Here is a 24,261-nt window from a genome sequence, read left to right on the forward strand (position 1 = left end):
ACACTCATCCCACCATACCTGAAATCCCCGTCCTTTCTCCTCCTACGTTTCGCCTCTCCTTTCAGAACGCACTCGAACAGATACCACCCACCCACACAGCCAGAGAGCAGCCCGCCCATCCGTCCGCCCGAGGGTAGCCACAAAGGACGAGAGAGAGAGAGAGAGAGAGAGAGAGAGAGAGAGAGAGAGAGAGAGAGAGAGAGAGAGAGAGAGAGAGAGAGAGAGAGAGAGAGAGCCAGCCATCAGAACATTATACCCCTGGGGGAGGCAAGCTGCTTGAGGGCGTGGCGTGGCGTGGCGTGGCGCGGCGTCCGATGACTCAACAACAACAACTCCGGCGGCGGCGGCGGGTGTGTCATCAGGAGGAGGAGGAGGAGGAGGAGGAGGAGGAGGAGGGGGAGGAGCGTCCTCAAGTATAGCCCTAAATACCCCCGAGATACACACACACACACACACACACACACACCTTAGCTCCTCACCTGTCCGGCCTCCCGACCAAGACCCCAGCTCTGGCTACTGGTCTTGAGGGGGAGGTTTGCTGAAGATACTTTGGCGGACCTGGCATCTTCTGCTTCTCCTCCTCCAGTGGATGAAACTGTAACCGTCTATCCATGTCCCTATCTATCTATTTATCTATCTATCTATATATACCTATAACAATGATACACTTGTGATGCGGTAGACAAAACTGGCCCTATGTGTGTGTCTACGTCGTCCCCCCCCCCCCACCCCTCCCCCCGTGACACCTTAGGTAGAGGGGAGGGGAGGAGAGAATGGGGGGGGGGGAGGAGTGACGGTGGGCCGAGTGCCAACAGCTTATTTACCGTCGTGACCCTTGCTGGCACTCGGCCCTGGCCCAGCACACGGCCCCCTCAGCCTGGCCCTGTGCCAGATGTCGTCCCTTACCAGACCAGAACCCCCCCTCCTCCTCCTCCCTCCCACCACCCCATCCCAGACGTGGCACTGTGCCACCTGCTGGCACACCCACCCCCTCCTCACACACACACACACACACACACACACACATATAAGTATATAAATAAAGATAACGACAGACTACATCAGACAGCGAGTTCCCTTCATGAAGCGACATAACCTCCACACTTACAACATACAACTCTCTCTCTCTCTCTCTCTCTCTCTCTCTCTCTGATACCTTCCCCCAAACTCCCTTACACCAGAGGAGGAGGACCCACGTCCTGGCCAACAGGGGCATGTGGCACCCCAGTGCCATTATGTCCCCCTGGCCCTCACACAGCCCAGAGAGAGAGAGAGAGAGAGAGAGAGAGAGAGAGAGAGAGAGAGAGAGAGAGAGAGAGAGAGAGAGAGAGAGAGAGACTCAAGGAGGCATGGCGTCGCCTTTCCTCCTCCTCCACCTCGTCCAGCACCTCCTCCTCCTCCTGCTGCTCCTCCTCATTACCCACGAGTGAGGCGCGGGCAGGTATGGCTGGCGGTGGTGGTGGTGGTGAGGGAGGCGGCGTCGCCGACCACTTCCTCGGGCCGGGCTAAACAAGGGGGAGGGGAATGTGTGTGTGTGTGTGGGGGGGGGGGTGTTAGCGGTAGTAACGAGCGTCACAGCAGCAGCCGCCACCTGACATCACCGCTGGCTCGGAGTCGGCACCCAACCATCTCCCCCACGCCCTCCTCACCCACCCACCCGCAACACACCTAACCACTCAACCCCTTCAGCGAGATTACTCACTAACACCTGAAAAAGTACAGTACAGTCATATATATATATATATATATATATATATAGAGAGAGAGAGAGAGAGAGAGAGAGAGAGAGAGAGAGAGACTTACCAATGAGATTTTGCGAGATTGAGACACAGACAAAGACAGACAGCACGTGTGCATTTATGTGTCTTTATGAATACACGTGCATGACCGAATGCATGCACGAGGCGGGAGAAGGGAGGGAGGGGGGAGGAGGGGGGGCTACACAGTCATATACATAGATGTCCACATTACCCACTCTCGGTGAGGGGCGGCGGCGGGCGACCACAGGTGTTGCACGATAATAAAAAAACCCTGCTGCCCCCCCTCCCCCCCCATGAATGACTCAACCTGCGGCTATGTTCCTACCTGCGTTTTCTCTGTAAGTCCACCCCCCCCCAAACCCCCACACTCCCTCCCTCCCCCCCCCCTAAATTCTATCAGGCCAGCGCATCACCCAAAAACTCTCAACACCCCCCCCCCCCTCCCCCCTCCTGTCTCTTTCGTTCCTCCTTCACCAACACCTGTGGAGACCACTGCAGCACACCCCTCCCCCCTCCCTTCCTTGACCAGGGGGATGGGGGGGGGACACTACAAACCCCAGGCCAGGGAGTTAAAACTCATAAAAAACCAATCTGGGTTTATTTTCAAGTGAGGGAAGAGAGTGTAATACATATATAGTGTATCAGAGGAGGTCCCTGGGTGGGTGGGGGGTGATGGGGGCTATCAATACTAGGGGGTGGTGGTCTGTACACACGGACGTACACGACGCGTGGACTGTACACACCTGCCGGAGCCCAGGTCGCCACCAACCCCCTTTCCTCCTCACCCCAACTGGGGTGATGACATGAGGTCGTGTGGACTGTACACAGCTGTCGGAATCCATGCGACTCCACTGGGGGGCCCGCGATCCCTGGCCATGTGGACTGTTCCTCAGTGCACGCGGGAAGCAAGACCTGGCCCACCTGGCAAGCATGACGCCATCATCACGAGCTGCCTGACACACACACACACACACACACACACACACACACACACACACACAGTAGATTCCTTCCGCTCTTCCTCATCTTTATAGCCCGTTTCTTGCACCTCCTGTCTGACCCCTCCACCAACCACTCTCCCTTGGTCGAGATGGAAATATAAGGAAGGTGGAGAGCCAGAGGAGTGAGGGAGATGCGAGGCATGCGGGCAGGAAAAGGGGGATGGCGGCGGCGGCGGCGTCTTGCAAGCACGCAGAATGTCTTCCTGTGCCAAAAGCAATACATTTTCCACCCCCACGACCCGACTAGCCTCACACGGCCATCATTACCACCTGCCGAGCCACACCGACTGGTGATGACCCCCGCACACCAGCGCGGCACCAGGGGGGCCCCCCACGCTATGCCACCCCCCCCTCCCCCTGCCCATGACCAGTTGTCACGATGGATATCACCCTGCAGGAGGGGAGAGGGGGGGGGGGTAACAGGGGCACGGAGGACGCATCATGATGATGAGTGAGGATACAAGAGACATGGACAACAGCGTAAAGATGGGATGAGCAAGAAGAAGAAGAAGAAGAAGAAGAAGAAGAAGAAGAAGAAGAAGAAGAGGCAAGATGATGATGACATCAACACCAAGACGTAATGAACCATCTGTCTGGTCCCTCTCTGCACCCCCCCCCCCCCAGACGTCTACAGTACGGGGTAGTGGGTGTAGCTGGCAGGGGGAGGCATGACCCCTAGGATGAGGAGCCACACCTCCTGCTGGAGAGAACAGAGAAGTGACACACTGACGCTTGGTTCACCACCCATCTAGGTCCTCGCCCTTGCCACCAGTTGTCCGACCATAAATCTCAACCGACCTTCACGTCTGTTACAGTCGAACCTCTGCTGCCAGGGGGGGACGTCTGGCTATGATGCCAAACGTATATTGTAAATATAATAAACGACCGGACGACGACGAATGAACCCCCACCGATCTCCTCCCTCTGGTGGACGAGGAAATTCCATACGACTTCCTCCCCCTCCCAACCCGTCCTACAACAGACGTATCTAACCACGAATGACAGAGCAATTCAAAAGGGAAGATTAGGTATACACACCAGTCACACTGACAGACTCAAGACTCGACTACCTGGCGCTATGTTCTCTACAACCAGGCGCTATGTTCTCCAGTACCAGGCGCTAGGTTCTCCACTACCAGGCGCTAGTTTCTCCACTACCACGTCACACTGACCGCACGCCAACGTTCACACTCCCGCCTCCATGCGAGCCCCTTGCTGGTCACGTCTCTGGTCCTTAAATTGAGACGATACGACCACGTTCAGATCCACGACTTAGGAACAGACGGGCGCGTTCACGTCCTTACATTGAGGCCAGACGACCCCCTTCTGGTCACCGAGTTTGGAACCAGACGGTCGCGTTCAGGTCCCCAACTAGGAACCAGAAGGTGGCGCTACACCGCGAGTCATCCAGCTCACACGGGCACACTAACCCCACCCCTACAAGACGTCCTCGATGGAGGCAAACGACATTAAATTCGGGTTCGCTGCCTCTTATGGGAAACTCCTCCGTCGCCGGTGTGTTTGCGTCCACAGACCGACAAGGTTTAACCTTCAGCTCTGGCCTGTAAAGTAAACCCCTAGGGGAGCAAAAAAAATAGGGGGGGGGGGGACGATGGAGGTACATCCCTAGAATGATGGCATTGGGAGGAGAGAGAGAGAGAGAGAGAGAGAGAGAGAGAGAGAGAGAGAGAGAGAGAGAGAGAGAGAGAGAGGAGAAATATTCCGAACACTGAGGTGCCACTTGAAGTCCAGCTTGCGGTAGGCGCTTGAATGATTGAGTTGGGACGCCCCCGCCACCTGCAGGAGTGACGCAGCAGGAACCCACCTCCCCGCCCACTTCCCTCCCTCCTCCAGGACCTCAGCAGAATTCCAACGCCGTCATTCATAAACCGGGCCCTCTACTCCTTCGTTCATAAATCCTGACGGGACAGTGTCATACCTCCCGTTACGTCCTTCCGAAAACCACTAGAAACCAGCCACTTCACCACCATCCAAGGACAAATCACCCGTTTTTTTATGTTAATATTCACGAAATGAATAATATTGAGGGTGGCAAACGCACTATACCGGTGCCTCATTCATTCTACATATCCGGCACATTATCTCCCTCTACCAGCCACCCACCCCTCTCCATTCACCATCACACGACCCCCCACTACCTATCACTCACAAGTCGCCTACTTCGTAACTCCTTTTTTTTTTTTCTTTTTTACACCCTGAGGTCCCCCGACAAAACCACCACCACCACTATCTCCAACACCATCCCGGCATCGTCCACCACCACCACCACCACCACGGCACTACACCCACGTCTAGCGGTACTCCATCACGCATAAATCCCCAACACAGCATAACTCCCTCATGACCCTCGTCCTTACACAAGAGCAACGGTTTACATCAACCCCACCCACCTCCCCTCTCCTCGTCCACATTCCCCCGACTTCAACCCGAACTCATTCACACACGAACCTCTCCAGAAACACCCACGTATTCCTGCCCACACACACACACACACACACACACACACACACACACACACACACAAGAGACTACCCTCAAAGACATTTCATTCTTCAGATGAAAAATAAATATGTATATATATGTTATCCGAAGCGATGTATGCGGAAGGGAGAGCAAGCACATACCAGCGCCAGTAAGGAATACCCGGCCAGGGTTTTATGGATGCAGCACTCCAGCCCGATTATGACCCCACCAACAACGGAGGCCATGTGCAGTATGAGGGGCAGGTCATTTCACACATCGGGCCGGGTTTACGGTGAGGAGGAACACCTGCGCATCCTCACCTGGGCGGCACTGATGATGAAGGATCCATGCTGAGACTCGACACTCGGAGACAGACTTATAGTGACGAGGAACACGAAGAAGAACACGAAGAAAGAAGAACACGAAGAAAGAAGAACACGAAGAAAGAAGTACACGAAGAAGAAGAAGAAGAAGAGAAAGAGAAGAACAATGTAATTATTTGATCATAACCTTCCACTTTCCTCGCCACTCCAACTACGTCTACAGTGGCCGAGCCCACGACAGACGCCAGACATAGCATAAGTGGAGGCCATAACGCGAAACTATGCAAGAACATTGTCGTTAAGTATGTAATTAAGTAGTTTGAGTAGTATCAAGGTAGTAGACGAATGGAATATGGACAACTGGGAAACTGTCCAAGCTGACACCATACAGAGGTAGAAAGACACAAGGGTTAATAGAATAGGGCCCCACCACGAGTGTACAACTCCTTACCCGTACACACACACACACACACACACACACACACACACACACTTCTCTCCGATCTATACACACTTGATTTTGCCAAGAGACACTGAATCATACCCCAACATACATGCTGACGATGTCAGAATAATGCGTGCGGGGAAGGCCAGGGGGGGGGAAGAGGGAAGGGGGTGGAGGGGGAGGAAGCAGGGGAAGGTGCGAAAACAACCATAGTGAGGAAACTTGACAATATGCAGACGAGGTCAGATGAGCGGGTTAACAAAGCTCAGCCCTGGGGAAAACGTGACGCGGGTAATGAACGAAGGTAACTAAATAAGAACACACCAGACTGTGACCATCTGACTGATTCCTACAAGTCACGTCTGATAGATCCTACAAGTCACGTCCGATAGATCCTACAAGTCACGACTGACAGATCCTACGAGTCAGACGTTACCGTCGCTGCAGGTAATACGACGCCGAAATGATCACGATGACGTCACTTGAGGAGGGTCGTTAGGGAACGACGCTAATCATGAATAGCCTCGTCGACGTCAGGACTGCCCTCATACACACGTCAGAGCAGACGTAAGGTACACACACACGCCCTACATGTGCCCTAACATAATGCAAGAGCTGAGGGTCCTCATCTGCAGACTGACAAAGAGCTGCCAGGAGAGAGGGTCAGAGGGAACTCTGCCATGAAGATGGTGCCAGAATGTAGAGCCATGAGTTTCCAAGGAAAAGGAGATCTTGGTTACATCCACACTGGAAGAAAGGAGAGTAATTGGAAAAAGAGTTGCTGGAGAAGGTACGAAAGAACTACAAAATGAGATGGTGCCAGAAATCAAGGAGCGAGTTACTAAGGGTAAGAGGGATGTCGTACGACCCACGACGATGTTTATACAACGGTAGCTTGAAGTCAGAGGGGAGGGACGACCCCAGATGATGGGGACACAACCAGATGCCATGCACACCTACTGCGTCAGGAGGGAGGCGAGGAAACGGGTCTCCAGCTACAGACAGACGCAACGACGAGGGTCAACAACAGGCTATAAGCTTAAGAGGGAACAACTGCTGACAGTATTGGAAAACTGAAGTGTATGTGAAATATAGTTTGAAGATAAAGAGATGGGGGGTCCACGAGTGGAAAGCTCCCTCTTCCCTGTACATACAAAGACCGAATGGTATCGAAAATAGGTACAGGTAAACACACACACACACACACACACACACACACACACACACACACACACAGGGGACGTGTAAGACCAACACATTTCCTTCAGAAGTCAGTGAAGGGAAGAAGGCTTCCATCTCACACCTCCCCTTCTGCTTTCATGCGCCCCCCCCTACCTCACCCCTCCCCCACACTACCATCAAAATCACCCCCCCCTCCCTCTAACACTGGCACCATCACTACAAACAACACCCCCCCCCCCCTAAACATTATGGTTGCCACCAATATCCCCAAAGCCCCACCCCTCTAGTGGCTCTCTTCCAACAGACCACATCAACCAGTCAACCAGCCACTTGGGGCGGGAGACGCAACATGATGTGCCTCCCACACCCAGCTATGGTCTAGTGGTCCACATCCCAATATACACACGCCCCAGACGCAGCCACCTATCCCCCCCCCCCCCTCCTACACCAGCAGCTGTGGTCAACCCGCTGCCAAGTGGGGGGTCACGTGATCACCCACTTCCCGCCACACGCCCGTCAAACATCGGTCACGTGATCAGTACCTCCTTTCCCAAGCCAAGCAACCCCCACCCCTCTTCTCAAGACAATGACAAGAACATGTAAGCAACTTTGTCATGTTAAGTCACATGACAGAGCGAAACAAAAATCCAATGACTGATTACGAAAAATTAAAATAACAAAAGTAACACAATTAATATAATGATAATAATAATAATAATAATGATAATAATAATAATAATAATAATAATAATAATAATAATAATGATAATAATGATAATAATGATAACAATAATAATAATAATAATAATAATAATAGTAAAAACAATAATAATGATAACAACAATGATAATAATAATAATAATAATAATAATAATAATAATAATAATAATAATAATAATAATAGTAATAATAATAATAATAATAATAATAATAGTAAAAACAATAATAATGATAACAACAATGATAATAATAATAATAATAATAATAATAATAATAATAATAATAATAATAGTAATAATAATAATAATAATAATAATAATAGTAAAAACAATAATAATGATAACAACAATGATAATAATAATAATAATAATAATAATAATAATAATAATAATAATAGTAATAATAATAATAATAATAATAATAATAATAGTAAAAACAATAACAATAATAATAATAATAATAATAATAATAATAATAATGATAATCATAATAATAATAATAATAATAATAATAATAATAATAATAATAATAATATCAAACCAAATCTCATTAACTATGATCGTCTTATTTCCATAATCCACAAACGTTTCTCTTCAAACGTTTGGCTTCCTCATCCACCCTTCTACACCACAACATATGACCCATGGGTACGACTAATCTGACATGACCCATATAGGTCAGGTCAAAGGTCAACAGCCATCATCACCTCGGACCGCTCCATTGTGTGGAAAATGGGTTGTTGGAGCCAGACAATAATACTCTATGTTGACGACGGTCTCAAGGTTGAAATTTATATGTAGGCCGTACGTGATACGGCCCCTAGCCGAGGGTGGACTGAAACAGCCCCCAGCTGCTCGGAGACCAGTGCTATAAACAGATTGCACAGTTCAATGGGAGCGAACGTATCGAGGTTGTGGCGTCAGGAACAGATGAAGAATGGCTACCTATTCGCTCACGTCCATTCCCCAGCTGTCATGTGAAGTAATGCACCAACACTACAGCTCCCCATCCACATCCAGGCCCCACTGACCTTTCTATGGTTTACCTCGGACGCTTCACATGTCCTGGTTCAGTCTAAGGATAGCACGTCGACCCCAATACACCACATCACTCCAATTTGTTCTATCCCGTGCACACCTCTCATCCTCCTCCAAGTTCACCCCGTCTTTACGTCTCCAATATGCAAATATATATATTCCAGTTATGGATACGACTGATGTGAAAGCTGCGTCACCAAACAGTCTGGCAGACCAGGTCCTCACGGAAACAAGTTTGCTCGTAGACGGTGCCGTGGGGGGGCGGGGTGAGAGAAGCCCCTCAAACTTACGCAAACATATGCTAATATATCAACAAGTGTGTGTGTGTGTGTGTGTGTGTGTGTGTGTGTGTGTGTGTGTGTGTGTGTGTGTGTGTGTGTTCAAGTGTCGCATCAATAACTCGTACACTTACAACCGTACCCACATCGTCTATCATCCCCCGCGTACCGCTGTACAATTCATCACCTCAATGCAGGCTCGCATATATAATTCAGCAGAACGACACTCTCTTTCCATGACAGCGAGTCTACGATATATGTGTCTATACGAGGCTGACGTCTTCATGGAGTCACCAGGTGAACCCGATCCCAGAATCGGGAAGGTGGAAGGTGGAGGGGAGGGGGGAGAATGGAGGCGGTTGTGGCAGCCGATGGGATGAAGGGAGGGAGGGAGGGGGAAAGCGACAGGAAGGTGTGACGCCCCCCCTCTAGCCCTCGACACCTCCAAATATACACCACAGCTGGAGCCATATCTTGGACCCAGCCGGCGGGAAACGACACGGGGTGAAGTCCACATGTTCCTCCCGCTGTTACCTCCCCTCTCTCCCCCTGCTCAAGACCCCTGGCCTGGCCTGCTTAATTCTGTGTCCTCCCCATCTGCGTCCCACAGTCACCCCCGTCCCCCCCCCGCCCCCCCCCCCACACACTCACACACCTGACGCCACGCCCTTCCGTGTCAGCCATCCGTGGTGACAAGTCGAGGAGACGAGGCCACAGTAGCGGCTATGGAGGGCCTCCTGTGCCAAGTGCTGGTGACAACCGAGCTTAGCAACAGCCTTTGTCCCTCCTGGTCCTCCGCACGCCCCACCATACGCCAGGCTGCGTATGTCGTGAGCAGCCCCACCATACGCCAGGCTGCGTATGTCGTGAGCAGCCCCACCATACGCCAGGCTGCGTATGTCGTGAGCAGCCCCACCATACGCCAGCCTTTTCTTCATCACCAACAGAACAGTTATGCTTCCTATGTTGTCTGTTTCTTCCTCTATTGTTGTCTGTTAATATGTTGTCTGCTGCTTCCTCTGTTGTCTGCTGCTTCCTCTGTTGTCTGCTGCTTCCTCTGCTGTCTGTTTCTTCCTCTGTTGTCTGTTTCTTCCTCTGTTGTCTGTTTCTTCCTCTGTTGTCTGTTTCTTCCTCTGTTGCCTGTTTCTTCCTCTGTTGTCTGTTGCTTCCTCTGTTGTCTGTTTCTTCCTCTGTTGTCTGTTTCTTCCTCTGTTGTCTGTTTCTTCCTCTGTTGCCTGTCAGGCTTTTTCATCGCATGTTGGACAAACCCAGTCTCCATGACCCTAACCTAACCTCCTTGACCCTCACTAAACCCCATCTCTCGACCTTACCTCAAGATACCAACACCCTCCTGACCCTCCTCACCCCTGACCCCTCTCCCTCTCTCGGTCCCCCCCCCCACAACGCTGGGGGTGGGGTGGGGGGGGGAAGAGTGAGTGAAAGCGGTGGTGACGATACACAGTCCGCTGTGGGGAGGGGAGGGGGGAGGAGGGGAGGGGAGGGGGATAGAGGAAAAGAGGGGAATGCCTTGGCGAGACTACAACTGGGCGGTGGTGGTGAGGGAGGAGGGAAGGGGGTAGGAAGCCATCACCGCCCTTTTAGTTAGCCAGCCAGGTAGGTAGCCAGTGAGGTAGGTAGCCAGCCAGGTAGGTAGCCAGCCAGGTAGGTAGCCAGCCACGTAGGTAGCCAGCCAGGTAGGTAGCCAGCCAGGTAGGTAGCCAGCCAGCCAGGTAGCCAGCCAGGTAGGTGGCCAGCCAGGTAGGTGGCCAGCCAGCCAGGTAGCCAGCCAGGTAGGTAGCCAGCAAGGTAGAGAGCTAGCCAGGTAGGTAGCCAGCCAGATGGCCAGCCACTGGTGTAGCCGCCTGAAATAACCAACTAATAATGGCATGCTCTCCGTTGCCCACTTGGGGCCAAAAATCCGACGTGAGCGGCGCATCCACCAACCTCCCCGCTCCACTCCAATCCTCCTCCCCCCCCTCCCTCCTCCCCTCCATCTATCAATTCCCCATTTAGAGGCGAGGGCGGAGGGGATAGATCTTTTAAACAGTCGGTCGGCGCCGAAGACCCAGCCAAGCCCTAAACACGGGAGTCACATCTCACACACTGAGCTGGCGGGGGGGGGGGGGGGAGAGAGAGAGAGAGAGAGAGAGAGAGAGAGAGAGAGAGAGAGAGAGAGAGAGAGAGAGAGAGAGAGAGAGTCGTACCGGGAACCCCGCGCTTGCCGAGGTCACGCGACGTACAAGGGAAGTGTAGACCGACGTAATTCGAGGTTCAGGTAAAACGTGGTCACAGCGACGTTAAGACGACGTAACCCGAGGTCAGGCGGAGTTAAGGCCCTTAGCAAGACGCTGACGTCACACTCGAGAATTTGGGTCACCCTTCGTGCCCAGGATCAACCTATGCTGACCCGTTAAGTATCGACCTATGCTGACCCATTAAATATCGACCTATGATGAGACGTTAAATATCGACCTATGATGAGACGTTAAATATCGACCTATGCTGACGCATTGAACACGGCGCGCCGGTACGATGGTACGACCCCTCTATAATAATGGACTGACCTCTGACCTGATCATACCCAAGGGTCACACAGAGTCAGGGCTGAAAACGGTTGAATGATGACCTCGCAAGGTCACGTGCCAAACACAGAAAACTGTCATACAGAGACAAATGTATACATTGGTTCAATATATATCAAATATATTCTCTCTCTCTCTCTCTCTCTCTCTCTCTCTCTCTCTCTCTCTCTCTCTCTCTCTCTCTCTCTCTCTCTCCCCCCGTGACACTCACCAAAGATACCTATAAATTCCTGGCCTGCCGTACTCAAAGAGAATTAACATGAAATTATGCAAGTGGGAGAGAGAGAGAGAGAGAGAGAGAGAGAGAGAGAGAGAGAGAGAGAGAGAGAGAGCCAGGTAACCACGTGGTCCAGTCACCAGCCAACGATGCCAGACCGTGCAAGCCGCCCTTGGGCCAGCTCTTTAATCACACACGAGCAACACCTCCACATCTACCTTGACACACACACACACACACACACACACACACACACATCCTTCCCTCCCAACCCACACCCCCCCACCCCACATACTGCACGAGCCCCCCCACCCCCCACTACCACCCTCTCCCCTCCTCTCACCTACCCCTTAAGAAGAACCTGTTAACCAACATGGAACCTCCTGTCCTTGAACTTTTGACACATGACCTGGTCCTGAGTCACTATGATTCATCCCTGACTCATGAATAAGTCATTACCGAACGTATATATATATATATATATATATATATATATATATATATATATATATATATGCACAGGCATTATTCATCCCAGATCCATGAGTGAGCACGTATGACCCACCCTGTCATTCATCTTGGCTGACCTTGTCTGTCGTACGCTCGCCATGATACTGAAATTCGGATGCTGCTTCCCCTAGGTTAATTCGGCCCCACATCCGACCCTTCGTCAACTTCCGCCGACAAAACCTAATTGGGAGTAGCGACTTCCGGCCGTTAATGACAACAACAAAAAAAAAAAAGAGTAAAAAGTTATGCTAATTAACCGGTCACCTGTGAGGGCGACCTAATTACCCAAATGATGACCCTTCCTGTACGATTTCATCTCTGGGGGAAGAGGAGGAGGAGGAGGAGGGGGAGGAGGAGGATGGGGAAGAGGAGGAGGGCAGGAGGAGGAGGGGAGAGGAGGAGGGGGAGGAGGAGGAGGGGGAAGAGGAGGGGGAGGTGGAGGGGGATATACACTCAGGGTTTACGGACGCTGTTTGAATAACGATGAGATAAAGGGCGAGTCATCTCATGACATCGAGAAGTAAATACCTGATTCCCGGAACCAAAAACGGAAGCTTGACCTCAAATGGAGAATAAAAACGTTGAAAAGAAAAAAAAAACACACCGTGGGAAGAGACAAAAGAAGAAGCGCGCGATGAGAGAGAGAGAGAGAGAGAGAGAGAGAGAGAGAGAGAGAGAGAGAGAGAGAGAGAGAGAGAGAGAGAGAGAGAGAGAGAGAGAGAGAGCTGTACAAAGACAATGTAATGAGAGGTGTGAAGTATGTTCCCCGATGCGAGCCAAGGTATCATCGTAGTGAAGGGTCGTACCACCGTCGTCCACCACCGAGGATCGCACAGTCGTCCTCAAGGGTCGTACTGTCGTGCTCAGGAGGAGTGGAGGGGGAGAGGGGAGGGGGGTCGTCTCATACAGTCGTGCTGGAGCATCGTAAGGTCGTCGAGGGGATGGGTCGTACCGGCGTGTCGTCGTCGTACTGGCCCATCACCCCACCGTCGTCCTCAGGGATAGAGCGGGATAGGTGGGTGAGGAAGGGGGGAGAGGAGAGGGGAGGAGAGGGGAGGGGAGGAGAGGAGAGGAGAGGGGAGGAGAGGGGAGGAGAGGGGAGGGGAGGGGGGGGGTGAGTGTTACCTTAAGACTTGGCAAGAGCCGGCGAGGGGGGGGGGGTGAGGGAGGGGGTTGGATAAACACTGAGCTACGGATACACACGTTGGATCAGCCTGACCCGGGAAACCCCAACCAACCCCCAACCCACCTCACACACACCAAAAAAAAAAATCATACCTCAAACCACTAACATTCCTCATACCCCTACACACACACACACACACACACATATATATATATATATATATATATATATATATATATATATATATATATATATACAGTCCTCCGTCCTTGTAGCGTTAAGGCCCAAGCGGCAGAAGTGGTGGGTGTTGGCGTGGTGGAGGAGGTGGGCGGAGGTCCGCCGTATCGTCTCCCTCCGACACCTTAATTACCCCGTAAATTGGCGTTTCATCCTCGGTGAAGCTACCGGGAAAATAAGCCCTCCACACACGCAACGGGGCTCCCGTAGATCACCCACACACACACACACACACACACACACACACACACACACACACGTATATATGGAAGGCGTCGGCCGTGGTGGCACCGCTTCGTAAAAAAAAAAGAAAAAAAGGAAGCACTACGAAGCGAGACAGCTGGGCGAGTGCATGGCTGACGGGCGAGGGCTGGAGGAAGGAGAAAGGCAGTGGCGGGCGTTTAAAACGTACGGACGAGTGCACAAGGTACTCCTGCAGAAGGCGCAGTGGTGGGCGGCATTTCAAGGTGCGCCAGACGATACCCATCAGAGAGGCGAAGGAACTGCAGGAACTGAGGAAGACCACCTTGAAGAGGCCATTACAAAATCTTGGCTTTTTATTTCAGGAGATGCGACCTTCCGTCGTGTACGTAGATGTATTTCATTGTTCCCTCCCCGTCCATCCATGTAGACACTGGTGTCCCCACTCCCAAACCCTCACACCAACATACATACAGAGAGAAACCTCATCCAAACTACACAATGTCGATAGAAACTCTCTCAAAACCCCACACAATGTTGACAGAGACCCTCCCTATCCCCACACAATGTGTCGACAGAGCCACCTACTCCCCCTCCTCCCCCCCTCATCACCCCAACAACGTGCACAATATAAAAAAAATACAGTCGCCCTACACGACCCTACAAGGGCCCCAGGAGCCCTTAAATCAAACCGAAAATGGGTAGCCTAGCCCGTGTATCCTCCCCCTCACCCACCCCACACCCCATGAAATACAACTCCCTAATGGTGGGGAGAAAGAAATAGAAATCCATTCCCCCCCCCCTTACGCCCATTTGCCAAGGAGTGGGGAGCCCATAAATCCAAAAGGGGGTCGACACCCAGAGGCCCCCCCCCCTTCGCCCCGTCTTTCCCTTTGATGACCGTCGGTAGTACAACCCCCCCCCCCAAGGGCCCACCACCCCCGTACATATAAGGGTCTACGACCAGTAATAAACGCGTCATGGGTCACTGCGTCGCCCCCCTGAATGAAAACACGTCAAGATGAGTAAGTACCTCATAACCCATACTCCGTACATGACTCGCGTATAGCATGGCTCTCTCTCTCTCTCTCTCTCTCTCTCTCTCTCTCTCTCTCTCTCTCTCTCTCTCTCTCTCTCTCTCTCCCTTTAAGCCTACGCTATCGGGAATACAACTTTGTGTTTTCTTGAAGTCCTGAGCCTCACCGTAAGTCTTTCCCTTCCTTCCCTTCCTTCTTTCCCTTCCCTTTCGTTCCCTCCGCCGTCGCCTCCGTCGTCTGGCACCAGACAGATCCGACCACTTACGCAACATGCGGACGCGTAAATTTCACGGGGGGGTATATAATTCTAACCCCCCCCCCCCTTCCTTTCCTCACCCTGGGTGCTGGCAGCTGATAAAGCAAGAAGCTAATTTACCCGAGCGAGATAATGTGAGGGGCGGAGGAGGAGGGGCCCACCATGGGAGGACGAGTCTAATGAGGTATTTGTCCCACATTACCTTACCATGTACAAGAATACCCGCCAGAACCTCCGTCAATATACCAAGGAACAAACACATACATCACAACAAGCTTCCCACGTACACGAGTCTTTACCACCGCGTTAAACCGTTCACTTGATTGCATCACAACACCGGAAAAAAAAAATGTATATATATATATATATATATATATATATGTGTGTGTGTGTGTGTGTGTGTGTGTGTGTGTGTGTGTGTGTGTGTGTGTGTGTGTGTGTGCGTGCGTGCGTGTGTCTACTGTGATCCGGTCTGTTTGTATCAGGTGAAATGACAAATACTGAGGTAATGCAAATGAGTAAAGCCGACAGGGCGATTATAGTCCGTATATATATATATATATATATATATATATATATATATATATATATATATATATATATATATATATATATATATATATATATATATATATATATAAGACTGTTTACGTCAACCAGAGCATTAAGCTATACACCCAAATTCTTATAGAGTCACCAAGAGCTTTATACTGTACATTCAAAAACTTATATTTTGTATACTGGACTCATTAAATAAACCACTCACATACAAAGACCCAAAATATATCAGATCGTATCTCGCCTGACAAGGAACGACCAAGATAAAAAGTAATGAACACACCTCATTAACAGACTGCTCGCAAAATAAATTCCCAAAACCAATAAATGGTAACTATTACAAGGCGCAATTTATTCCGTTATCTTTAACAACAATTTTTTTTCCACACTTTCTCAAGTAAATACGCTAAAACACGACCATGGTCTACCATCACACACCCTCATCACAGGTGACTCATACAATCATATTAATCTGTACAGAAAAAGGAAATAAATGGAGAAAAAAAACGTCTAATGTAACTAACATTCTGCACTGCTTGACCGTCTGCCATCACAAATACACATACATCCTGGATGAAAACAAACATGGTAATATATTTCGCTTTACGTCAAGTTTTATGTTTAAAAAGAAACAAAATTCAAAACACGACCACGTAAGTCAAAACTGAAAAAGAAGAGCCACAAAATTATCTAAAAGTGAGAATGAGACATAAATGGCATTCACTCTATTTCAAACAAATGAATCAAACACTGATTATAGAAATATAATGTAAGTAGACTAATTACCATGTATACTTCCCAGGGAACTCTAGGAACGTGCCATAACCCATGGCTGCTGAGCCAGATTTAAACCCGCACGTCTACTGTTTCCACCTCAGCCCCCCCAGAACTTATAAGTAACTGTCAAGTGTCTAAATGTTGTAATCCGCGTAACATTTCCACATTTTAAGGCCATAACTGGACTATTGTGAGGTTGTACAACCACTGCAATCCTGTGAGCGGCAGTCGGCCCACAGCCAACCCAGGTGTCCAATCCTCCCCTTACGACTGGTCGATGAATGTGTGTGAGTGTGTGTGTGTGTGTGTGTGTGTGTGTGTGTGTGTGTGTGTGTGTGTGTGTGTGTGTGTGTGTGTACCAAATTAAGATGTCCTCTGGTTTTATTGTCAGGTGCGGAGTAGCGACATTTTCCGCGGGTTTTGTGTCTCTACTGACGACGACACGTTGGGTACGCTGGCAGGAGGGACTGGGAGACCCCGCAGGTGAACACTGTTCCAAAATGAGCAAACACAGGTCCAGCATGAGCACGCTCAGGGCTCTGTGTGTGTGTGTGTGTGTGTGTGTGTGTGTGTGTGTGTGTGTGTGTGTGTGTGTGTATTAATGCAAGGAAATAATGTTATCGAGGAAGACGGTGGACGAAGGTAAGGCCATGATGGAAGGGTGATTTTAGGGTGAAATATGAAAAAAAAAGCTTCAAGGTAGCGGTGGAGGCCGCTCAAACTAGGAGTGTACGAGAGAGGAGAGGAGAGGAGTGAAGACTGGTGGCTGGTAACCTCTCGTCTACCACCATCGCTGTCTTCACCATCCTGCCAGAGAGAGAGAGAGAGAGAGAGAGAGAGAGAGAGACCAGGGCCTACCTGTGGGCCGCAGGAGAGAGTGGCCACGGTGGGGGGTGGCCAGCCAGCCAGTTGGCTAGCGTTTTGATATTTTGTTTACCCGCCGCTGGTGCCCCCCCACCAACTCGTCTACCTGGTAATACCACAAGCCAAATAGTATTTTGGGAGCAGTGTTTGCGGGAGGGCTAATATGACCCGTCCTGCTTGTTTTGCAAGAGAAAGATGAGGGAGGGAGGGAGAAAGATGAGGGAGGAAGGGTGGGTGTGAGTGTGGCCGTTCTCAGCCACCCACTGAGGGAGGCCTGTGCGTGATTACTAACTGTGGTAACTATATTGTGGTTACTGATTGTGTGTTACGAGGAGAGATTTTTTACACTTGTGTTGCCCCGTCTCTTAACCTTATACGTGTGTATTATGTCTGAACTCCTGTGTGTGTGTGTGTGGAGAGAGAGAGAGAGAGAGAGAGAGAGAGAGAGAGAGAGAGAGAGAGAGAGAACCTAACCGAGCCACAAGGTGAGGATGAACACCTGGGATGAGCGTGGGCTCGATCGACGCGCCCGGGATCTGAACCCACGCGGACCCGACCCCTGGATGGCCCCGTGTCCGTAAATCAGTAACGATAACCACTACACCACGGAGGCCTCAGACCATGGCTCCGTGAGGTACAGAACAAACACAAAAAAATATATAAATATCTATATCCCCGCCTCGCTATCACACACCAACATACCTAATGCCCCTACCATCCACTGAGTGTCCGCCTCATGCCAAGGACAAAATATACACAACATTAACGGCTGCGGACACTGCGCGGCCAATAAACCAGCAGAAATTGAAGCGTCATGAGAAATAACTCACTGGCCAGGTGGGCGTTTAAATGGGTGGGGTGGTGGGGGTGGGTGGGGTGGTGGGGGTGGGTGGGTGGGGGGGGGGGGGGGGGGGGCACTTCAACATGCTTTGACAGCGCTCGCTATTAATATCAGATAAATATGGCCCCCTACTGGCAGAGGTCCATTTCAACACGGAGTGTCCCTCACGTAAATCATACACAGTTCCGGCTCCACTGGGTGTATACTAAGTTCCTGCACACGTTGCTCACCACTGAATGTTGCGGTGAACGTCGTCTGTCGACGTGCGTGGACGGGAAGTGCAACATGATGCCAGGTCCGGGTTCTGCCACGAGTGTCCCACAGTCTTCCTTTCTTTCTCTTCTAACCTGATGAGGTTTCAGTCGTGTGTTTGCCAAGCATTAGCAGTCCTGCTTCCTGCCTCCTCCTGCTGAGCAGTCAGGAAATGCCTCCTTCTCCTCCCCCTCCTCCTCCTTTGTCATCTTGGCTATTCAACAATCCCACCATCCCCCCCTTCAATCATTCTCCCTCCCTTATCAACATCCACGGAGACCCCGCTCCCCTCACCATCTACCGTCCATCTTTACCACCCTCCCCCGTCCCACTACCCGTCCTCTCTCCCTCCCCCCTTTACCTCCCTCATCCCTCACACTCTCCCCAACACCTTCCATACCCCTCCCCCCCACCTCCCCAAACACACTAACACCTGCCAATGTAAACATCGGGGGGGGGGGGGGGCAGTCTTTGCCAGCCTCCACGCCAAGGAGCCGGCCGGCCACCGACAGACCTGCCCAGACTTTCATTACACACCTGGGTAGCTTAACTCTCTCTCTCTCTCTCTCTCTCTCTCTCTCTCTCTCTCTCTCTCTCTCTCTCTCTCTCTCTCTCACCTAGCCTGGCCGCTTCATCACAAGGAACTTGCACAACCTCTCGCAACACAAGGCAGCCCCAGGGTGGCTAACCACAATAAGATTACATCCACGTCTGGCCCCCCATAATTGCCTTAACTAACTCATGACGATAAATTCTTTCCCTGCGTGTCCTTACCCTACATGGCTTACCTGTACACCACAACTGCACAAGGAATTAGATAAATATGCCACAGCAATCTTATTTTCGTCCCTTACCTGTGCATCAAAGACTCTCCTGTACGCTCACCTTGAGCATAGGTGTCCTAACCATGGCTGAGCTAACGACCCAATCCACCTCAGCGTCTCACCATACTCATGATGAGTCTCACTAACAACGACATGCTCACTCACTCACTCACAATTGACAGCCTCTTACATTTCTAGCAACCTTCAACTCTACTGTTCCACAGCCGGCATTTCGTTACCAGGCCCCCCTAAAAACCACCCTGCCAATCTTTTCTCCATATCTCTAACAATTCACCGTCACTTAAGAGACTATCTTCACCAATAATGGAAAATAAAAATGGGGACGATAATCATGACATAAGCGACGCATCCTCTCAGACAAGGGGCGGGCGTGGGCGAGGCTATCACTGTTTATATTCCTAGCGACCCCCGCCACTTGGTCGCTGGCTGAGGGGTCGTGCGCTCAGATTTAGCTTCGCCAGCCGCCGGTCACACCGGCCCCGATATACATACACAGCGCGCTCCTTCTGCCAGCCGTTATGTCATAAATATTATTATTACACTTGTTGGTCATGTGCTCCTTCAGAGGTATGACGTAGCGCTCGTGACATGATGATCAAACAGCCACAACAGTGACCAGTTCAAGCCAACAGTGAAAAAAAAACAAGTGATAAGCACCAGTTATGACATTTAAAATAGCATCCACAAAGAATCTCAGACTTTCTAGTACATTGAACCTGACACTTTACTTCGCTTCATAATCATAGGAGAAACAAAACAAAATAATTCTAAAGAAATCTAAACACTAAGAGTATTTTCCACTACTTTCTTGGAGGCTGACTGGCCAGGGCATTGTCCACAACGGCGGCCATCTTGGATGAACGGGTAAACAGAGAGAACGAGATAAGAAATAAAGAGGTTGATTAGTTTCTGCTTACACAAAGGTGGAATGGTTATAGGAAGAGGGAAAGACGAAAGTGGAAAAAAGAATGTCACAATTAGCTATTCAAGTGAACTATATCCAAATAATAAATTAATTACCCTTATCATTTTCTACACAACAACGCTTTTCCTTCATTCTCAACCCATGTTAACCTTACACAGTTCATCCACAACCGTTAAGACATTTCAATTAACAGTCGTATCTATCACTACTTGAAAATTCAGAGATCTAGAGGGTATCTGAGGGACGTTATCCACCACTACCTTCTGAAATGTCGACAATCATCAAGGAAGGATACAGCTCTTAAAACAGGATGAAGATGACCCCAAGAGTTAGGGTCAGAAAGCAGTCACCTGCCTATCAACAGCTGATTAAACAGCGGTAGAAAAGAACCGAACAGCTTGTTAGGCAGCATTAACATACCTACAACAGCTTGTTACACAGCACTGTCATACCTACAATAGGATTCTAAAAAGCATTAACATACCTACAACAGCGTTCTTCAAAGCATCAACACTCGTGCAACTTGTTAATCAGATTATCAATACCCCAACAGCTCCACAGAAAGCATTAAAGTGACCTACAGTCATTTGCCACACATTAACATAGTCCCTAACAGAACCCTAGCATTAACATGACCCCCCTAACATACAACATGATCTTGCTTCCGAACAGCTTGTTAGACAGTATTAGCCATCCCCCCCCCCCCCCAGCTTGTTTAACTACTGTTCTTAGCTGGAGCAATGGCTTCCATCCAGTGACTCCAATAACTACGTCTTGAGGTTGGGCCAGGCTTGATCTTCACTATTACAAGAAATTACCCGAACCCAGTTTACTGCTGATATAAATCATCCATCATACAATTTCTTAAATACTTTGTTCAACATAACGAAATCAAAGGGTACATAATGACCGTCTTTTGTTTCGAATAATCCTGCCTACTACAAATACGTAAACATAACGTTGGTTAGACCACAGGCTACAACACTACAGTGGGACATTTTTCTGATAGTGTACAATAAACGGACTGGCAACACTCGACTTCCATTTTCCATTCAGCTATCGTACATCCAACATTCAAGTAGATGATTGTAAGGCACTTACCAGGGTTAATGCCATGTCATGTGATGTTTGTGTTAAAATGACCCAGTACAACAAATACATTTGTGTGACCAGATCTAGTTAAAGGTAACAAAGGAAAACTTGTGTCTGATCAGATCTAGTTAAGGGAAACATGGGAAAACTTATAATCTACTCATTTGATATTGACTCACTTCAACTAATTCATTGTTAAGGCTAAACAATTAATTTGCTATTACATACAAATATGTATTATCTATACTCAAGAGCGGTATTCGTAAGGTCTTCATTTACCCTAGTTACTGTAAAACATTTACACGTAGCCGTTTTCTTTTGTATTCACTAGAGAAAACTAATGGGTAACTATAGTAAATTACCAAGTTCTAAAAATCACAAAATAATACACTACATAACGATAAAATCTCCTCCCTTTGTAAAACAACATTATAGTAATGATGATGCTATAACATACTATGGTTATCATTAACATTAACATAAATTATCGAGGAAATAAGAATTGAACTGACGGGATGATAAAAGTCAACCCCATGGAACTGTACGACCATGCCTCTTGCTAGTCTAAGCATTAACTAGGGAAACCTTGGTTCTGTAAGATCAATTCTCCACAAGACACATGCGTATATACGTTTGACTTATCCCACGTACATTGGAAGAGTTACCATGCTTGATGAATTTAAATAAGTTCGAAATAAATAAATGAATCATTGGTACCTGACTAGGTTAATAGCGTTGATTAGAGCATTGCCCATGCCATCTCAGCTAACATAAACTAAAAGCATTAAGGAAAGGGACTGACCCTCTGTATATTATATCAATGGAAGTGAACTGATATAACATGGGAAGTCACTGTAGCAGTAAAAAAAATCTACGCACACTTTCCATATATGTTTTTAAATGGGCATAGCAATATGTATACAAAATAAGAAAGAATGAAAGGTCATGATGCAATTCAGGCATTTCTTTAAGATAAACAGAGAACACTATCCAGGAATAATATTGCCAAGAAATACTTACTGTGTATCATGAGACATTCATTGATTAATAAGGCTTATAAAAATTACAAACAAAGATGATGAGCTGTCGTGTCCTTGTTTGTTGAAGCATTACTATGTGAGGGCGCAGAAGAAGAAGGTTGTAAAATAAGGCAGGATCACTGGGTGGACACATTAAGCAGAAGTAGATGGTAGGAAAACATTGCACTAGAATTGACTTCTGGCAGTGACCTCTTAAGGATGAGGCATTAAAAGCTATGAAGTGGCACTGGAGTTCACCAGTTATGGAAACTCTTTTGCCATGGCCACCCCCTTGATGGAGCTCCCAAAAGGAATGGGCATCAGAGATACAGACAGATGGATACATAGAAAAATAGAACACTAACCTTATGTTTGAAGCTCCTACACATGAGGAATCTGCCCAAAAAAATTAGAGAAAAAATCAATACCAATAAATAGGTCTGTGTAAAAACTTAATCAACATAGTAATACCTACGACTACTTGCGCTTTGTGCATTACATGCTTAAGTAGATAATAATAGAAACAAACTGATCAACTGGGTCACAATAACATTTCTCAAGAGATAGACTTCAAGAAGTAAACGAAAATCAAAATGTATTTGTCTGCTGAAAGAAGCAAAATGTCATAAATTAAGATTTGTTCTACAGACAACTCTTACTTGTGCCTTAGAATCTGTCTTTGAATAAACTTTTGCAGCACCAATAAAACTGATGGACTCCTTTCTTTAAATCATCTTTCCCCATACTTCTAATACCTATCTCTTTCCATAAACCTCAAGCAGTTTCCCCTCTTGACTTAAAGGTGACCATTTATCAAATGACTGTTTTTCTTCTAAGGAGGCATTTTGTCATGTATACTAAAGCTTAAACATATTCATTTATTGATCATAATTTGTCGCTGTCCCCCGCATTAGCGAGGAAGTGCAAGGAAACAGATGAATGAAAGGCCCAACCCACCCACATACACAAGTATATACATACACATACACACAAGCACATATACATACCTGTACATTTCAACATATACATATATACAGACATATACATACATACACATGTACATAATTCATACTTGCTGCCTTTAATCATTCCTGTCACCCCCCCCCCCCTACACATGAAATGACAACCCCCTCCCCCGGCATGCACACGAGGTAGCACTAGGAAAGGAAAACAAAGGCCACATTCGTTCACACTCAGTCTCTAGCTGTCATGTATTATGCACCGACACCACAGCTCCCTTTCTAAATTCAGGCCCCACAAAACTTTCCATGGTTTACCCCATACACTTCACATGCCCTGGTTCAATCCATTGACAGCACGTCAACCCTGGAAATGAGATGTTTGAGGACAATATGTGGTGAGAGGTGGTTTGATCGAGTAAGTAATGTAAGGGTAAGAGAGATGTGTGGAAATAAAAAGTGTGGTTGAGATAGCAGAAGAGGGTGTTTTGAAATGGTTTGGTCACATGGAGAGAATGAGTGAGGAAAGATTGACCAAGAGGATATATGTGTCAGAGGTGGAGGGAACGAGGAGAAGTGGGAGACCAAATTGGAGGTGGAAAGATGGAGTGAAAAAGATTTTGGGTGATCAGGGCCTGAACATGCAGGAGGGTGAAAGGCGTGCAAGGAATAGAGTGAATTGGAACGATGTGGTATACCGGGGTCGACGTGCTGTCAATGGATTGAACCAGGG

The 24,261-nt window shown here is 48.6% G+C and overlaps 1 protein-coding gene across 2 annotated transcripts in view; it reads right to left on the reverse strand.

Annotated features, from left to right (window-relative positions):
- LOC139762504 (uncharacterized) overlaps positions 1-24,261 on the reverse strand; it is a 576,746-nt gene that overhangs the window by 547,055 nt on the left and 5,430 nt on the right. For both annotated transcript variants that reach the window (XM_071687480.1, XM_071687479.1), the window contains exon 4: positions 22,935-22,965. In XM_071687480.1, the coding sequence (XP_071543581.1) occupies positions 22,935-22,965 (31 nt within the window). The remainder of the gene's footprint in view (positions 1-22,934; positions 22,966-24,261) is intronic.

This window comes from Panulirus ornatus, chromosome 43 (assembly GCF_036320965.1).
Source record: "Panulirus ornatus isolate Po-2019 chromosome 43, ASM3632096v1, whole genome shotgun sequence".
NCBI lineage: Eukaryota > Metazoa > Arthropoda > Malacostraca > Decapoda > Palinuridae > Panulirus > Panulirus ornatus.